This window comes from Orbicella faveolata, unplaced genomic scaffold (assembly GCF_042242905.1).
Source record: "Orbicella faveolata isolate gen_17 unplaced genomic scaffold, um_ofav_v1 contig_1, whole genome shotgun sequence".
Taxonomy (NCBI): Eukaryota; Metazoa; Cnidaria; class Anthozoa; order Scleractinia; family Merulinidae; genus Orbicella; species Orbicella faveolata.
In genome coordinates this window covers 11,683,748-11,703,092 of record NW_028301536.1, presented here as the reverse complement: position 1 = coordinate 11,703,092, position 19,345 = coordinate 11,683,748, and the positions used below count along the sequence as shown (strand labels likewise).

Sequence of the window (19,345 nt, the reverse complement as noted above, 5' to 3'; positions counted from 1 at the left end):
ATTACTGTGAAATCCTCTCTTTAATTAAACCTAAATTGCCGAGATATTATCCTGACCAGCTATGAATATTTTCATACGGAATACCGCAATTTATGAAAAAGTAGAGAACTGTTGATCACATAGTAAACAAAGACCCTTAATACATGTACCAACACGCAGTACAGATTTGTCTCTTGTTGTATAATATCTGGAATTGTGAATGTAATGCAAGGTTTTAGTTTTAGAGGGTGATTGGTGAACTTTTTCAGAGGTAGGTAAGGATTGCTATGACTTAGCAGGAGTTTCAAATTATTCATAACCTGTGTACAGCTGCCGGCTGTCCTCAAGAAAAATCAGAGGGTCGTCTGTGTGTAATGGACGACATCTGACATGATACATAGAGCAAATAATGGAAATAGCCCTCTTCACTTGGGCTTTGCATGTCCTTTGCGATGTTCACAGGTATTATAGAGAATGCTCACAGAATAATTTTGTTGCCATAAAATGAGCACTGTCTACCTCTTAATCTGGCTTTTTAACCTCCACATTCTGAGTCACAATAATAATATGTAACAAATTTCCATCAACAGATCTCTCTGAGCAGCTCTTTAGATACTTTTAAGAACAACAAATAAAATTTGAAGCACCTAGTTCAGCAATTAATGTCACACTTATCATTGAACTGCAAACGATCAATGAACCAATCAGGTTTGGGAAAATCATGTGGGCTTGGACAAAAATTATTACAGATGCCCTCCCCCTGTTTTTTCTTGAGGAGTTTGAGTTATTGAGTGTTTGAGAGATTACGGGGGAATGAAATGATTATTACAGTGATCAAGTAAAGGAAATCTTAAGATAATGAGTTTTGTTTTGAGTTAGGGCCCTGTTGCATGAGGTAATTTCTCTTGTAATTTGTGCAGCAAGTTGGTTGTGAGACCAGTCACAAATTGAAGAATAATAAATAACAGAGCCTTTATTGGCAAATTTGAGAAATCAAGGCCTATTCAACTAGGTATTAGGATTCCAAATTGTGCTCCATAAACAGTGTTGTAAGATGATTGTATAATAAAATATGAGCAATTGTGTGTGGCTTTTACCATGGAGAAAGGCAATTTAATAACTTTTCTGACAAGACTGACCTCTTGTCCAGTCAGGAAAGAAGGCTTAAAAGACCCATAGCAAAGTACATGTCAAGATAACAACATTATACATGTACAAATAGTAGGTCAGCAGTCCATTCATAGTACAGTTTCAATGGGCAGGTGTATTATTTAAAATTAATGCTATCATTTCTGTGCTGTATCTCATGAGAAACGTATTGAGTTACCTGTGACAACCCTCAATGAACATATAATCTGCAAGTTGTGCAATGGTTATCTGGTTGATGCAACAACAATCACAGAATGTTTACACACATGTAAGTATAAAATTATTATTATGTTTAAGTAATAATCCCCTAAAAAAGAGAACTCTTAGAAGAAGCAAAATTAAAGAGGTATAATTTGTTTACCTTTGGTTTGGAAACTCCAAAGCAGAAACCCTTTGAAAGTAGGGAATGCATATACAGTTGGACCTGGCTAATGCAAACTCAGTTATTGCAAGTTCCCTGTAATTTCAAATTCAAAACTATTTCCCTTTGATCTGTCCTTCAGTCATTCCCTATCCAAAGTGGCTATTTTGAACTCGGCTATTTCAAACTACAGTGAAAGCTGTTACAACACAGGCACGCTTTAAGTGTGTACCCACATTTTGTGGGTCGATTATTATTCATATATTCACGCTATTGTTCTTTCTCATTGAATATTCATAATTCACGGACCGATTACTTTCCGAACATGTGGCTGGCTACTGCACGAGCGCAAACGCTTTGATGTTAGGTGCGATATTTTTGCTTTGTGTTAGGATTTCTGCTTGATTGATTTTTTAAACCCTATTGTTGCGACATATTTTAATTTATTCGTAAGAAAGGTCTGGAAAAGCTCAAAGCATGCACGTGGAAAGGCCCCGGGAAAGGCTGAGAAATTGACATGAACGCATTGCTCGGCGTCTGACCGCAAAAACATTCTCAAACATTCTAGTGTCTGGAATGTTTTTCATCAATAAATTCGCTCCTTTTATTCATTCCAGTGTTCATTTGAATCTAAGCTACGATTTTTGACGTCTCGCTTTGTTAAAATCATACCGCTTTGATGAGTCCAAGTGAACATAAACCCATGGAACGGAAGCCCGCTCGATTATTTATAAAAAAACTCTGTCGATCGATAGCTAGCTATTGGAAGTCGGCCCGTTTTCACCGAATTAAACGTAGACATTCATAAGCAAGAAGAAAATAAAACGAGTGTGTTGGATTTTGAATTCTGTGTACCCTTTCGTTTGTCATTTACTGTTCCTTTAGATGTTTTCTTTCGTCTTTTAGCTTTTCTGGTACGAAACGATCGAGTCGAGTATAAACGTCACGGTAATGAATCAAACGCGATTTCTATTGGTCAGATCCATGTGGTTGCTGTGACGACCAACAAATCAACGCGAGTTAAGCGGAGCTGAATCGGGCGAATTTAAGTTTATTTACAAGCTTTTTTTAAGCCAAATCTCAAAATTATCAACGACATTTCATCTTTTCAGAAGTTTAGTGTCACGGCAGTATCAACAAATTGTGTGTTTCGGGTCAGCATCGCGGATCACAACAACGCGAGTTGTTAATCGAACGAATTCAAGGTGACAGCGTGTTTAAAAATCTCAGAAGTCTAAATGGCAGTTCATCCTTCCAGAAATCAAAGCACTTCAATTTTTTAATCGACTTCCATCTCGCAAACGAGACCAAATTCATTCAGACGTGACTGAAGACATGCCGCCGCGGTTCTCACTGCCGGCGACAAATTGCGTTGTAATTTGCAAAACAAAGCGGTTCTCCGGTAATACGGAACCAAAAATTTCGTTTAAACGCTCATTTTCAAGCTTGTAAAATGCATATCAATAATAAACCGATATTACCTTTGCCGCTTATGAGCGAAACGTTTTTCGGCGGAAAGAGATGAAAACACGAGGTGACATTTTTTTCGCAATCACCACGCTTCAAAGAGCAAAAGGATACGCACTTAAGGGACAATAATTAAGCCGCATTGTTGAATTCTTTTGAAATACATCCACTGAATCGCCGCCCAAAAGTCACAAGTCCTATTCATTCATCTGAGCTCAATAATTCCGAAGATACTCAGCCCTGTCATCGGAGCAAACTCGACAATAACTCGAAGCTTGCCGACAGGTAAATTAACGAGCCTTCCGTGTCAATTAGCCAGCGGTATAGCCCATTTCTGAACAACACAAATAAAGCGTGCCTGTGTTGTAATGGTATTAAGAGGCCCTGCGCCTAAGAAACGGCCGATGATTTCCGGCTAAAAAATAAAATCGGCCGATTTTTATCTCTCAAGTAGAGGTTACCGAATACTATTTAAAAATGAATTTCTTTTGTTTCAGTTTCGCTTTAAACCAAAAATATCGAGCCGCAAAGTTTTTCCGTCTGAAAGCAGCAAAATCAGGCCGAAAATAAGCCCCCGCAAAAAACTGTTTAGAAATTACTATCGCAACGCAAAATAATGAGAAAACTACACAGTGTTGAAGAAAAAGGCCTTTTAATGCAATATCATTCGATAAACATCAAAAAACTGCCGAAGCGATTAACAAATAAAGTTTCAAATATTGCATACTAAATTAGATGGAGCGTTGGAGCTGATTTTAAAATAATTATTTCTCAAAAGTTCAACGCTTTTGAAAACAATCACAGTGATGAATGAGACATTGGAGGGATACAAATCACGTTTCTGGAAAAACATTTTTCGGCCAAAGTATATTGACGTTGTACAAAGCGTTCAAAGTTACCGTTTTTACCGTTATCCTGCTACTTCGGCGAAACACTTCTCTTTTGCCAATACGGCCGTGGATAGCGTGGTAAACGCCACCTTAAACCTTGCTAGGCATTCAAAGACCGTCCTAAGTAGAAGGAAGTAGAATTAAAAGAGAAAGGAAGATGAAAAATACACAGAAAAAGAAAATAACTCGAAATTACCATCTGCTAACGAAAGTTGAATCTGGAAAATGTCGTCGCGTGACAGCGGCCATTGACGTCATTTGTATCAATAGCGGTGGAATCCAAACGAATGCACAAATAGGAAAACAATTTTTCCCGGCCAGAAAACGTTTAGTGGAACAATGTTATGTTATTTTTCACAAATGATGGTCACTCAAAAAGAAAAACTTCCCCAACCGCCACACCGTTTTGGCCACAGCGTGATCTGAGTTATGGGTCACGACTGGATCTCTTGCCGCTGACCGCCCGAAGGACATTGCAGACTCGTTTTCCCACGCTCTTGCGACCTTTACGTGACATATGACGTCACTGGCCGCTGTCACGCGACGACATTTTCCAGATTCAACTTTCGTTAGCAGATGGTAATTTCGAGTTATTTTCTTTTTCTGCGTATTTTTCATCTTCCTTTCTCTTTCAATTCTACTTCCTTCTACTCAGGATAGTCTCTGAATGCCTAGCAAGGTTTAAAGTGGCGTTTACCACGCTATCCACGGCCGTATTGGCAAAAGAGAAGTGTTTCGCCGAAGTAGCAGGATAACGGTAAACACGGTAACTTTGAACGCTTTGTACAACGTCAATATACTTTGGCCGAAAAATGTTTTTCCAGAAACGTGATTTGTATCCCTCCAATGTCTCATTCATCACTGTGATTGTTTTCAAAAGCGTTGAACTTTTGAGAAATAATTATTTTAAAATCAGCTCCAACGCTCCATCTAATTTAGTATGCAATATTTGAAACTTTATTTGTTAATCGCTTCGGCAGTTTTTTGATGTTTATCGAATGATATTGCATTAAAAGGCCTTTTTCTTCAACACTGTGTAGTTTTCTCATTATTTTGCGTTGCGATAGTAATTTCTAAACAGTTTTTTGCGGGGGCTTATTTTCGGCCTGATTTTGCTGCTTTCAGACGGAAAAACTTTGCGGCTCGATATTTTTGGTTTAAAGCGAAACTGAAACAAAAGAAATTCATTTTTAAATAGTATTCGGTAACCTCTACTTGAGAGATAAAAATCGGCCGATTTTATTTTTTAGCCGGAAATCATCGGTCGTTTCTTAGGTGCAGGGCCTCTTAAGCATCTTAGTGCCTGTGGTACAACGTAGTAAGAAGAAATTTTAAAAAATGAATCCTATTCTGGGCATGGTATAGTCCGCTTAATACAGGCTGTCTGCTCTAGAGAGGTTCAGTGATAATTGTCCCCGCATGGTTTCGGCCCAGAAGCCAAAACCTGAGGAGGCATCATTAGTACCCCCGCATATAAAGACGTAATGGTATATAATGGTAGATTTCAAAGATCCTGAAGATGGATTTTGGGATAAAAACAACTCAGAAGGTATTGTATTAAGTAATTCTGAAGTACCAGTAAATCTTGATGTTCGAGGCGAGTGTCGCTTCACTCGTGTTCAGTTGTGACTGAAATATCCTTCCGATCACCAGTTCTACCTTTGCATGTCGTTTTGTCAGATTGCTTATTTGTGTTGAGTAATCTTACGTGGCATAGAGCTCATGTCACGGCTGGGTGACTTGGTAGGAGTCCAAACGTTAATGTAAATGTTTTGCAGTGTTTTCGTTGAGGACAAAGAACCTGAGTCTAATTTGCATTTATGGAGGTGACAGTAATGCAATACTTCTGTTAATAACCTGAGTATCAGGCCTTTCTTAGCAAGAGGGTAGCATTAGGGGTAGGGGGGAATTGCAGAGAGAGGCCTTTTCTTTGCCCAGTGCTTCCTCCTCCCACCCCGCGAGTAAGAAAAGCCTGATACTCAGGCTATTCTGTTAATGTCTCAGAAAAAAATCATGACAGCAAGTTCCAGATGATTTTCTTAACTGCTATTCTGCTTTCGAGACACGTTTGCTCGTATAACAAGAAAAATGGTTTGTTTCATCACCAAATGCAAACAGTAGAGTGGTTTGACATAATATTTTGTTTCTCAATAATTTTTTAACCTTTTTTCCTAAGTTTTACTGAGTGAAATTTTTCACGGCTGTTTGGATTGGAATGAATTAAATAGAAAGTGTTGGTTTAGTTTACTTAGTTGAATGTTTGGATAATAACCATGATAAGATGCCTAAGTTATAGGAACATTATGAGTGATATAGTTTACAAAAAAAAAAATGATATAGAAGTTTTAGTTCATACAATAATGTTCAATTGTTTTCAATCAGTAGAAATAAAAGAAAGCAGGGGCAGCTTTTGTGATAACTCTTACTAGTAGTTAATTATTAAGTAAACCTGTTTGTGACACAGTGTAACACAGTGTAACACAGTGTAAGCGCAAACACTGCTCATAGCACAAATGTCCAGTCAGTCAATGCATCAATCTGGGATAATCTAGTTAGATTTAAAACGTCATCACTGAACAATGTTAAAGGTGTCTGAGCTAAGCTTTTGGAAGTAAAAAGCCCTTGAAGTGTCCACTTATTGCAGGTTTTGTGCAACAAAATGGCTTAATATTGGTGTCCGCGTCTGCTTAACAGAGGTGTCCGCTGAATGCAGGTTTAATTTACAGTAAACGTGGGAAGAAAATTTAGGGACTCAAGTTGGTGTCCACTTAATTGAGAGGGTGTCTGCGTAATATGGGGTCTGCTTAATACAGGTTTCACTGTACTTTTGGTTTCCCCTGAGAGTTCGAAATAGTGGAATTGAACTTTAATACATTATTTGACTTTCTGGAAGATAACTGTGGAGGACAACAGATACCATACATGCCAGTGTTTCAGCCAGAAAATTCTACTTGAGGGCCAAAGTGGCCCCTGAAGATAGTTTTTAGGGGCCAATTTTTTAGGAAAGGGGCCAATAAATTGAAAGCTACAGGAGGAAAAAATGCATTGGGTACCAAAGAAAATAAAGTATTTTATTAGGATCTATTATAAAAGTGTTTCTACTTGATAAAGTTTCTTTTGAGTCAGACACTAGTATGAAGGATCTGTGCATTACAAGAGAAAAATTTATAGGCATACACCATCGGTATAGTTAATGATCAAGGGTTTGCAGTGCATTATAGGGCAACTGGAAGTTTTCCGATGTGAGAGAATCAATACAGCATTGAGCAAGACAAAAGGATGGATGACTTCTTTTCTTATGTTGACTGTGTTAGAGCCAAGACCTTTCAATTTAATTTTCTACCAGGACATAATGTGTGAGAACGTAACTGTTATTGATCGTCAACACAGAGAAATGTAGTCGCCATTATGGCGACTAAACCAGAATTTTTAGTTGCAAAAGATGAAATGTTACTTGCATTGACGACCATATTGCTCACAATTTTGAGCCCTGGGATGGCTTTTAAAATACTATGCCTATGTTAAGCCTGCAAATCATTGTTTTTTGTTAGTTTGCAAGAGTTGTCTGGTGAGACACATTGAGCTTGTTAATCGATGTCCAACATGTAACAGTCTCATTCATGAATCACAGCCATTCTATAACATCAGATGGGATAGATTGTTTTAATTACTAGTAAGAGTTGTTTTCACTTGAGTGTTGAATAGTAATTGGTTTTGCATTTCTATGTTACAAATGTACATGTACGTGATTGGCTTAAAAAAACTTTTTGTTCATTGGATTGTCGTTGTCCTTTGTGAATGGTCTTGAAAACTGCTCTGGTACATGTATTACACCTGTAATAAATAGATCGTTTTCACGTGACGTCATCACTTTCTAAAATCCAAAACAAAAGAGCCACCAAAGTTTTTGTCCTCATCAGGCACAAGAGGCGGTATATTTATATCTGTTTACAATTTTACAGCTCAATAGCATGCTTCGTTTGGAATCCAGAGCATCTTGAATTTCAGGGTTATGGAGGTGCGTGACACAAGGCTATGATCGAGTTTGTCGAAAAATATATACTCATCCCATGATTTTGAGCCTTGTACGTATCCCCATTCAAAACAGTGAATAACTTATAGAGTCCATTTAATATGCATCAGAGTGTGTAATTATATATAAAGTTACAATTAGTTCATGTGCATGTAAATGTCTTATAATTTCATGTTTTGGGCAATGTTGATTTATTTTGATTCTTTTATTGCAGACTTGATAGAACCATGCAAGATATCGTTTACAAACTTCTTCCAAGGGTGGAGAGAGGTTGGTTCACAGAATGACTTGGTAATGTGTTATGTTACAATTGATGTTACCTCATCTGACCTGGAAAAAAGTAGTTCAATATTACTTTATGCTGCCAGTGGTTCAAGAATAATTTATACACTTGACATGAGATTAAATTTTGGTCAGATAAATGACTTAATTCAAACCTGCAACTAATGCTGACACGAGGATGTGAAACAATATTACAATGTAGCAAACCGATGTTATATTTGCAAGTACCAGTATCACATCACTGTGTGTATAGACATATTTATTTTAAAATTTATGGTACAAACATGTATTTTCAAAGGCATTCCTTATGTTCTTCTAGAGGAGAAGAGGAGAAAACGCAAGTTTTACAAAGACAGAGGAATTCCATATCTGGACCCTAAAGGTACCATACATTCACATATACGCTGTAACAACTGGATTCTAATGTTTAAACTTAATTCTCTTTTCTAGTTATTTTGATTGCTTAATTCTTCAGAGAGGGACTAGGAGGCTTGAATTAGCCTTTTCTTTGCCTTTTCTTTGTCTTAAACTAAAGTAGCTTGTCATTGAAATAACAGTATTTAGTCAATAGTGTCCATAAAAATTTTTGCTTTTAAAAAATTATAGATAATCGAATAATGCTTAATAAATGAGGCTCAAGTATTGAATTCATAATATTTCAATTACTGTATTTATTTACTAACTGTACTATTAATTTATTTAATTACTGTACCATTTTTACCGTTAATATGTTTTAGTCAGCCTTGTCTGTTGTGGCATCAGACTTGAAATATTTATCTGGAGGTTAAGAGATGAGCTGGTCTTAAGAGTCCCTGTCCATAAAAATGGAAAATAACTCGGCAAGAGTCGAAAATTCGATTTCGCTCATATTTTTATGGTAGATAGGCTAGGGCATGACAAAAACTACTGGATGGTTTTTTTGACAAAATATCCTTTTATTTCAACGAAATAGGCAAATTACCAAATTCCGTTAAAATCGTCATTTAACGCACCATTTTACTAAACAAGTTTGAGAGCCTCGCATGCAAAACCACATCATTCTTCCGTCTTTAAAACACTCAAATATTTTTATGCAATGTTTAAATGTGTACTGGGTTGATTTTAGTAAATGTACCGTTGTCTTTTTGGGTGCAAAATAATTAAATTTCGAAGACATGTATTTCATTTACTTAAAAGTACTTCGTGAATATAATTAATTTTCACCATGTGCGAAACCTTCAAATGGATCAAGCTTCTGGTGGTTGAATCGCAGAAGGATGGTCTACAGATTCCTGTAAAAATTTCTTTGGGCAAATGATTGTGAGCGACGTGAGAGCTTTTCAAAGTACGTTAAAAATGCAAATATTTGACGATCCGTCGTCAAATTTCAATTTACAGGTTAGACGTATATTTTAGCATGCGCCACATGACTTGACCTATGTTAAGCTGAAATAGACACAGAGCTGATAATTTCGAAATGTTCTAACCTCATTTGCTGTAAAAGGCAGGTCCAAAGCCGATTTGACGTGTTTCTCACACCATTCGTCGCACATAAAGCAGAAGTTCGCTTTTGTTTACATAACGTCCGATGTACATCGCCAACTGTCAACTTCTTTAACAGTCGAATACCATGAATCTGTGACCCTCTTTCGACACATATGATCACCACTGCATCTAAGTCAAAAAGGGCTAAGTCATTTGTAGCTAGATAGTTGCTTGCTTTGCACTACAGTACACTAAAATATTACGTTTGATCATCATGGTTTGATGGCTTGAATCCTTGCTTCCAGCGGTTCCTTCTTCGTCACGCAATGCTGTCATCCCATTTTAGGGGGTAGGGGTACGACAATTTCTATCCTAATACGTAAGGCTCCGTAAGGCTTGGAATCACTGGGAGCACACAATCATGTTGAGTAGGAAGAGATTAAATTAAGAAATGAAAAGAATGAATAATTTACCATTGTCCCTGTTGTTATCTTTTACTCGACCACCGCTACCTACCTGCCCCTGCGTAATACTGTAACGCTAAACTCATGCCTAGGTCTTTTCGCGCTATGCAATTATTTTTGGTTTAAATGTAATACACTGGGCTACCCTCGGGGAAATGGGTGGCGACCTCTTAACGGGGCTAACCGCTTAAATAGAGGTTGGTGTACCTTGAATATTTAATTTTTCACTATCGGGCTATAAATTTCCTGGTGAACATGGAGTCAATTCAAGACAATCATGATAGACGTGTGTTTGAATTATCACTCGTCATGCTCCTTCAATTTCAGACTCTTATCTCCCATCACCCTTTCCAAAACAAAGTTCTTAAATTTTGGGTGGCCGCTTAATGGGGTAAAGAAAATAATGAAACCCTTATCGGAATGACCAAATGATGGCCGCGGAGGTAACCGGTCAATAGGTGTTTTATTTACAATATTTTACTGACGATAATTTTGGACTGTATTGACAACAGTCCTCTATTTTCTGTTACATACCAATGCCTCGTCACTAAGCAAACAAAATACGCCAAATAAAATGGCATGGCCAGGGCTATTTACTCACGTAATTACTAATTAAATTTAGTCTGTTTTTCTCACGAATTAGACACGTTGTGATTTCCTATTTTTTTTTTCAGCTAGTTCTTGCTTCATTGATCTATAATTTTTTATGGCGATTTCCTTAAAATTCTAGTGAGTATAGGCAGTAGCTTTATCAGCTGTTGTCTGAAACATCAGAACGTACAACAAACGTGATTTGGACCGAGGCCACGTACACTATAGAATACGATTATATAGATATACATATATATTATTATGTATATGAAAAAACAGATGAACAATGATTAAATTGTTTCACTTATCCTGAGAGTACCTCTATACAAAATAGATCAAAATGTGCAGCATATGCCGTGACAGCATTGCATGACGAACAATAACGGCTGTAAGATTGTGCTGCGCCGACACGCCTATCAGCAATGGTCAGCAATCGATCAAACGCAATATTTTGGCGTAGCGCAAAGCAAGCAACTATCTACAAATGACTTAGCCGTTTTAGACTTAGATGCAGTGATGTTCATATGCGCAGAAAGATGATCACAGATTCATAGTATTCGACCAATAATAGGTTGACAGTAGGCGATGTACATAAGACGTTAACCTTGTGTAAACAAAAGCAAACTTCTGCTTTATGTGCGACGAATGGTGAGAGATCGACTAGAAACACGTCAAATCGGCTTTGGACCTGCCTTCTACCGCAAATAAGGTTAGAACATTTCAAAATTATCAGCTCTGTGTCTATTTCAACTTATTATAGGTCAAGTCATGTGGCGCATGCTAAAATATACGTCTAACCTGTAAATTGAAATTTGATGATGGATGGTCGAATATTTGCATTTTTAACGTACTTTGAAAAGCTCTCGCGTCGCTCACAATCATTTGCCCAAAGAAATTTTTACAGGAATCTGTAGACCATCCTTCTGCGATTCAACCACCAGAAGCTTGATCCATTTGAAGGTTTCACACATGGTGAAAATTAATTATATTCACGAAGTACTTTTAAGTGAATGAAATACATGTCTTCAAAATTTAATTATTTTGCACCCAAAAAGACAACACAACATTCCCTGAAATCAACCCAGTACACATTTAAACATTGCATAAAAATATTTGAGTGTTTTAAATACGGAAGAATGATGTGGTTTTGCATGCGAGGCTCTCAAACTTCCTTAATAAAATGGTGCGTCAAATGACGATTTTAACGGAATTTGGTAATTTGCATATTTCTTTGAAATAAAAGGATATTTTGCCAAAAAAACTATCCAGTAGTTTTTGTCATACCCTAGCCTATCTACCATATGAATATGAGCGAAATCGAATTTTCGACCCTTGCCGCGAAATTAAGAATTTGTCTGATTTTTACGGGCAGGCACTCTTAACCTTCATATTATGACAGTATTCTAAGGCAAAACACTTCACTCTTGTGGACATCATTCCACTTGGGTGTGTATGCTGTAAATAATTATGTTTATATGTGCAGTACATAACAGCCACGAGTACTCTGCCATACACTAATAGGGGACTTAAGATTTGAGTACGAGATCGAGTACGAGAATGACTTTTCAATTCTAGTTTGCAGGCTTCACATTATCACGTCACATACCCATCTCATCCCATGAGCTACCCTCTCTACCTAAAACCATTGTGACGAGTGAGGGCTCTAGAAATGTCGCTGATTTGAAAATTGGAAATCCTACTTGTACTCAGTCTCATACTTGCAGTCCAATGTAAAGGTCTCTATTATCTCTCATGTGGGGGCTCTTACTGTACACCAAAGGGCTCAAAAGAGAGGGCTGGAGGCAGTGCTTAATAGAACATCTACTGTGTGTTTGAAATGTGGAGTTCTTTGTTCAGTCCTGATAGCCCTTCAGGCCAGCACTTATTGCTGATTTTGGCTATGTGAAGCAACTAGGAGTATTTCTACTACCCATTGGACGGGAGGCTAGTCCATCACAGGGTTCTGCTCATCATATAATTTGCCAACTGGTACATTTAAACACCTGGATGGAAAGACATTTTGTTTGTCAGAGTAGGAGTCTTGCCTGAGAACACATCACAATGACCCCAGCAAGGCCTTGAACCTGGATTGCTCCTTCCTCAATCCAGAGTCCAGCATACTAATTCTTGGTCCATTACACTTCCCCGATGCTCATGTACCTAAGTCTGTGTTAAGTTCTAGTTAATCAACCATCACATGTGGCCCCCAAGGACAACAAAACCTATCAAGAAAGATAAAACAGTAACATCAAAAACAAACAAAACCACAATGATGAAAAATTACCATTGGACAGATCTCACTTCAACTTGAGACTTACTGATGAGTTTGATTCAGTTAACAAAGTTCATTCAGGTTGTATGACTGAAAAAAAAAAATTGACTTTAAAAATGTTATCTGACATGGCTGTCACTAAGGGTTGGGGGCAGGGAATTTCACCAGCTACAGTAATAGAGATGAACCCCCAGCCTGTACATGTACACAGGCCTCCAAGTTGAATTTTGCAGCAACTTGTACTGGTAAAATGGTCTCCAGATATTAAATTTTGGTTGACAGTCTACATGTATGTCCCTTTCATTTTGTTTGTTTGTTTGTTTTGAGGAATACATTATACTGCATTTCATGAAACATAAAACAGCTGACCACTCTGAACCAAACAAAATCGACCATACATTTCATGGATTTGTTATTCTAACTGTTTACCACCATGAATTAATGACAAAAACAGATGAGCAATCAAGGATCAAGAAAGTGTGAGTGCTCAGTGTCACTTCAATCCATTCTCATATGTGGTACCAAGATCATAATCAAACTGGAAGATTGTGATTCTTTAGTTTTGATACAAAGTCAATTCCAAAAGAATCTCAGCATAAGTTATTTGGCAGGAATGTCTAACTTTCAATTTCTTCACTATCAAAAACAGCTTGCCATCACCACCACCCATGGTGATGTGTGTGGTGATTTTAGTCCCCTTAACTCAATTTTACTTCGTATGGCAACCAAAACCACCGCAGCCTGGAGCCCTACTACACGTAATGAGGCACTTACTGAACCACACATGTAATATTTCTTGTTTTGAAATTGCATAACACTCCTGGATGGTGATGATGATGTTTTCCTAAATTACACCTGTCAAGAAACAAACAAACAAACAAACAAAAACAACAACAACAACAACAACAACAAAAAGACCGCTACCTTGCCCTGATACATATTAATATTTCATATAATTAATTTAATGTATTTTTGATAATTTCAGGGATGAAAATAGCAGATTAGAAATAGAGGTAAGAATATTTCCCTTTTAGAGCTATACAAACCTACTCCTTATCCCCCATCCATCTTGCCTGGTTTGTGGCAAGCTCAGTGATTATACTGTGTTCTACAAGTACGTTTTTAATGGTAAATTGTCATAAACAGACATTGACCCTTCATCATCAACTCAAAACTACTAAGGGTTAAGTCGTTGACAGTAAGAATTGTGTTGAAAAACATGCATGGTTCTAAATTTGTTGCATTTTAAGTTTGCCGCCTATTTATCCTCTCAAGTGGGACTTGATTTACAATGTCCTCATGTTTTCATGATGAAGGATTATTCTACTCGTTCAAAACTAAGGTTTCCAATTTCCTCTCAGTTTGGATGTATATGCTTGTCTGTAATGACTGTTAGACTTAAATTGGTACATAACTATGTACAACTACATGTACACGTAGATGGTGTGTTTTGTCATTATATATACACATGTACATCAGATATATGCGTTTCTCTTTGTAGCCATTACAAAATAAATTCATAAGGTTATCAACACAAATCACTATTGGACTGATTCAGAGATTTTTGGCCAGTAAGCTACATGTACACTTGGAATCTGAAAACATGGTAAGTATTAAGATGTAACTCTCAACAGTTGTTCTTTTAGCTCATCAACCAGCCTGTGCTGGGAGGCTAGATTACATGGATGTACAAAGTTAACTTGTTAATTTCCTCTGAACATTTGAATTTCTTTTAGAATAAAGCGTAAGGCTTAGTCTGCATGTGGTATAAGTCTCCCACCTTGCTGGAACTTAGCCTGTGTTCCATAACACTTTAAGCGTGTGAGAGTATTATGTTGTACTCATGTCGTAATCTGGGCGAGGGAATAGTACTGAAAAGGACTGTCTTTGGTGATTGATGTTTCAACAAACTGAATATAGGTCATTTTCACCCACTCAAATGATCCCACCAGACAAACTACTGCTACCCATGAGTTCACCATTTATCAAGTGTTTCTACTCCTCTTTCCATGGAATTACTGCTAATCAGGGTTAACAATTAAGGTAATTCAATCGAAATTGAACTCTCGATAGATTTTCTTTAAAATTTTACATGTTGGCTGCTTACAATGTTAAATAATAAAAGGGGGGGGGGGGCGTAAATATTTAAGAGCAGGAGGACCTTCAATAAACCCCATAATTCCTTAAATTATCAGCTCTCAGAAACGTTTTCATTTAAAGCATTTGCTTTACGCTTTGTGAGAGCAGAAAATAGGGACAAAGTTAAGCTAGAAATACAACAATGAATGTACATGTATTGCATCATTGTCAAGAAGCAATTTGATGTACGTTCATGATAAAGGCACCCATATTTAGTCAACAGGGATTCAATATGTTCCAAGCGTGCAGTGCTCTTGAGGTCACATTTTATCTTCTAGGAGTACTAGCTATATTCTCGCATTGTCAGTGATAATTTTATACTTAACGATTAGATTATGAAGTGGAGATTTCTATCACGTGATGTTTGTCGAGGGCGTAGCCCGAGTCAACTATCACGCATAGAAATTGAGTGTAACCCGGACACTCACTAGCTATGGATAACTTGAACTCTTAACGTAACTACACATGTCGTTGCCAGTGGTTTCTAGGATAAAGGTTACAAACATAATACATTAAGAGCGGAACCACTAATTACAACAATGGAAATAACATAGGAAATATGAATAACATAGGAAATACGAGACAAACGAAGAAAGAGGACATTACCTGACTATTTGGGAATACGGCGATCGAAACAGCATAAAGAACGTAACGTTCTTGTAACTTGTGAACTCGAGCGAAATAATTTGCGATTTACATAACCCGCGGGAAAGTCGAACTATTTATGCATAGCCGCGCGGACTGGGATTGGTTTCTACGTTGAGAGTTAATAATCTAATTGTTTTAGCATAAATCTACTAGTCGTTGAAAACTTCATCTAAATCCTCTTTACAGACACTTCGAAAATGCAACGAAGCGGCCGTCATTTTGTTAACAAGGGCACACTGCTACTCACTTTCTACAACGGAATTGATAGTGAGTAGCGTAGCCAATCAGAGAATGGTATTCGTGATGGAACTCTAGTAGATTTATACTAATCTTCAATAGAAATTGGTCTATGATCACTGTGTAGAAAGAAGGTGATTGCTGCATTCAAACTAAGTGAAAAAAATGTTAGTCCCCACTACTCATATCGAGAAGAAAACGATGATTTGTCCCTCGCAAGGCAAGCCATTTAGAAAGCCACCATTTATAACATTCTGTACATAGCATAACATTCTGCACAGTGAGGATGCTCAATGTAATACAGAGGAATCACCTTAATATAGCTTACTATATAACTTATAGATTTAGTCAAGCCTAAAAGCGGAGCTCCTGGGCCAGGTTGTTAACAGACCGATTAAGCCAACCCAGGATGAGCGAGAATTTTGAATTGAGTTTTGTAACTTTAATTTGCGGTTAGGTTTTCTGTATATTGTTTGGCCTTCTGTTTTGAGTTTGAATAATCCCAAAATACACAAAACAAAAGCAATGAGAAACATTTGTATACAAAAAAAAAATTATGCTTTGGTTAACTTTTAATCCTTGGTTAGGGTTAACCGGCTTCCGAACAACAACAAGCTAACCTCACATCAGCTTGCAATCTAATAAAAAAACCAGCACTTGGTTAGGGATTAACTTAAGAAAGACACATGACCTCGATGAGCTATAAACTTGAGCCCAGGATATGGTCACGTAATACTGGTCAGCGGATACTTTGTTTCGACAGATGTCAATTGACTATAACAGGGATGTCCAGTATCAAAGAAGGATCCTATAAACCAAGCTGCATGTCTCTGTCAACCTATTAGGTGGAGTATGGCCGCCATCTTGCAGGACTCCACCACCACCACCATCTTCGTTTTAAATATGGACCCACAAGCAATACCGCTAGCCATGATAACCGTGAGAAAACCAATTCATGGGTTTCCTTTTCTTTCCTATATGAGTATGGGGCACCGGAGCTCTGCTATGATATATATAGCTTTTTCCCAGCTGGCAATAGACGGTGATAAATGCCTTTCGTCTTCTTTTGTTTACTTTCTTAGGTTGGCATCATGTATGATAAAACAGAAATGGGAAGAGACCTAACACTGAAGTACATCAGTGACAATCTTTCACCTCAGAAGGTAAAGATATCGTGTACATTGATTTACTTCACTAGCTTTTGCTGACTATGCTTGGAAGGTGTTTGTTAAACTTTAAATTTACCTAACTCGTTGCTTATCACAACATTGACAAATCAAATGTGGTTTAGGGTGGTCTGTACCCTTATCGACAACGAGCACGCGTCTTCACAGTGGTCAAAATGTTGTGGACTCACGAGGCGCATCTAGTAGGAGTAATAGCGAAAAAATAAGGCACTGGTCAAAACTATAGGAAGATGTATGCTAAAAGCACAGCACAAGTAATGTAGAAGACTGACTCTTCATACAACCCTCAAGTTTAGTCCAACCCCTATTTTGCATACCCCCAAAAAGAAATATTTCTTACACATTCCTAACAAGTGATAAAAGTTTTGTGGGGAATTGAGGAAGATAAAAGTTGTTCTTGTTGCAAAACATGATATGAAGTCAGCATCATTTATCTCGACCGTAATTCTTCGAGAACCGCGCATTTGAGCTTTCCAGCACGAGGTAAGTACTTTGGTTATTTCTTTGGAAACACTCTCTGATTCCGTTTTCATTTCCCATAAGACTCGATCATTGAACTAAGTATCAGAAAAGTGAGGTTAAAGATCTATAGAGAATTGGTGATGGTTTATTTTTGGTGGCTTTAACGTATCGACTGTAAGCTAAAGATAATCGCAAATCACTAACCTTTAACAAAATTATTACCCAGCTTTTCGAAAAGGGAACTTGTAAATGGACAAACTATTGGTTAACATGTATCATATGGCCTTGAAATCAGCCGAGATTTATGTTGAAGTAAAAAGTTCTTGAAACCGCATTTTATATTATTTGCTTAGCAAGCAGAAATTGTCTGTAGTGAATATCATGTTTATATACCTCTAATCCAACAGTAACTTTTTGAGAAACTGTATGTAACAGGTATTCACTGTTGGCTATTCAATAGAGGAATCGTTGCTTTGCCTAATTGGTCAAAAAGGGAAAATAACTTTGATACCGGCCGGTTTCGCGCAAATCGCAAAACAACGTGCAAATCGTGTAAACACTGTATGGGTTAAAAGACTTTGCCTTACGCGTACGTGACTCTTTCTCGCGACTAACACACTAGACATTTAGTCCTATAGGTTAACATGCCAAACTAACCTATTTATTTCATTCTCTGTGAAATCCGCAGATGTTGAAGATAGTATTCTTCTTACAAATTTGAGTAAGAATTTTCTTTCTGGGGGAGTTGGGGGGGGGGTGGGGGTGGGGGAGGGGGTTGGAAAGTGACCTTCTCTACCCCCTTCCCGCGTAGTAGTGCACTGGGAGCTAAGCCGATAAGTGACAGTGCGTACATTTGAAGCATAATTAGTAACTATTTGCGATGCTTTTTTTTGATATTGATTTTGTATTTTATACCATATATTATAATAAAAAATATATATACTGAACACTGACCCATCGTTATCTATTGCTATTTCTTCTTCAGAACATCAGGGTGAAGAGAAAACGATGCAATTGAAAAAATTGAAATATGAAGTAAAGTTATAATCAATGTTTTGTAGTTGTCGTTTTATATTCTTTAACACCTACCACCCCCCTCCCCGCTCCCCTCGAAAAGTGGCTCCTTTAGCAAGCGCCCTTCTTTTGGCCAAAAATGTAAAAAGGCACCCCCCCCCCCTGCAAAATGCAATGTTGTGAATAATCTCATTATTTTACTATGATGGTACCAGTTAGCGCCTATTATTTCCAAATAAATACCTCTTACTGACGGAGTTCGAGGTCCCTACCGTAAGTTGCGGATCGGTTTTGTTTCCCCTTTCATTTATGGCCCAATGAGGAGCGCGTGGGCCATAAATTGAGTTCGACAAAAAACGAGGATCCGTAGCTTAGAATACGGACGGAGAAAACGAGGTAAAACGTGCCGATGAATTGATCGGTTATTTTTGTAAAGGTTTACATATCTGTACTCGACACTGCTCGCCCAATATGCCTGTTCGAGGGTAACCAGTATCTTTTATTTACAAAGCTACAACCTAGTACCAAACCAGCCCAAAACTTTTCGTGTTTACGAATTTTTAACATTTCCGCGGCATGCGCTACCCTCCCACACACCCAAGGCTTGGGTAAAAGTGCCGGACAGCGTTTGAAGGCCGTGATGTTACATGGAAGGCTGAACTCACGATCTGGGAAAAGATATCCCTATACAGACCGCCTACTATGT

General features: G+C 37.7%; 1 protein-coding gene and 1 long non-coding RNA gene across 2 annotated transcripts; one reads left to right on the top strand and one right to left on the bottom strand.

The window, feature by feature from the left end:
* Positions 1–1,272: 1,272 nt before the first annotated feature.
* LOC149118097 (polycomb group RING finger protein 3-like) lies at positions 1,273–18,676 on the top strand (the record flags this gene model as incomplete). Its single annotated transcript, XM_089272608.1, has 10 exons — positions 1,273–1,396; positions 7,398–7,506; positions 8,094–8,149; positions 8,481–8,610; positions 8,903–8,960; positions 11,238–11,389; positions 13,938–13,965; positions 14,454–14,558; positions 17,059–17,139; positions 18,611–18,676. Coding segments are annotated over 10 exons (876 nt in total), but the record flags the coding sequence as incomplete, so codon positions are not given.
* On the bottom strand, positions 2,088–4,611 carry LOC149118098 (uncharacterized). Its single transcript, XR_016207118.1, has 2 exons — positions 4,043–4,611; positions 2,088–3,966 (listed from the first exon to the last, which is right to left on the bottom strand). It is a non-coding gene; the product is annotated as an uncharacterized LOC149118098 (long non-coding RNA).
* Positions 18,677–19,345: the final 669 nt, after the last annotated feature.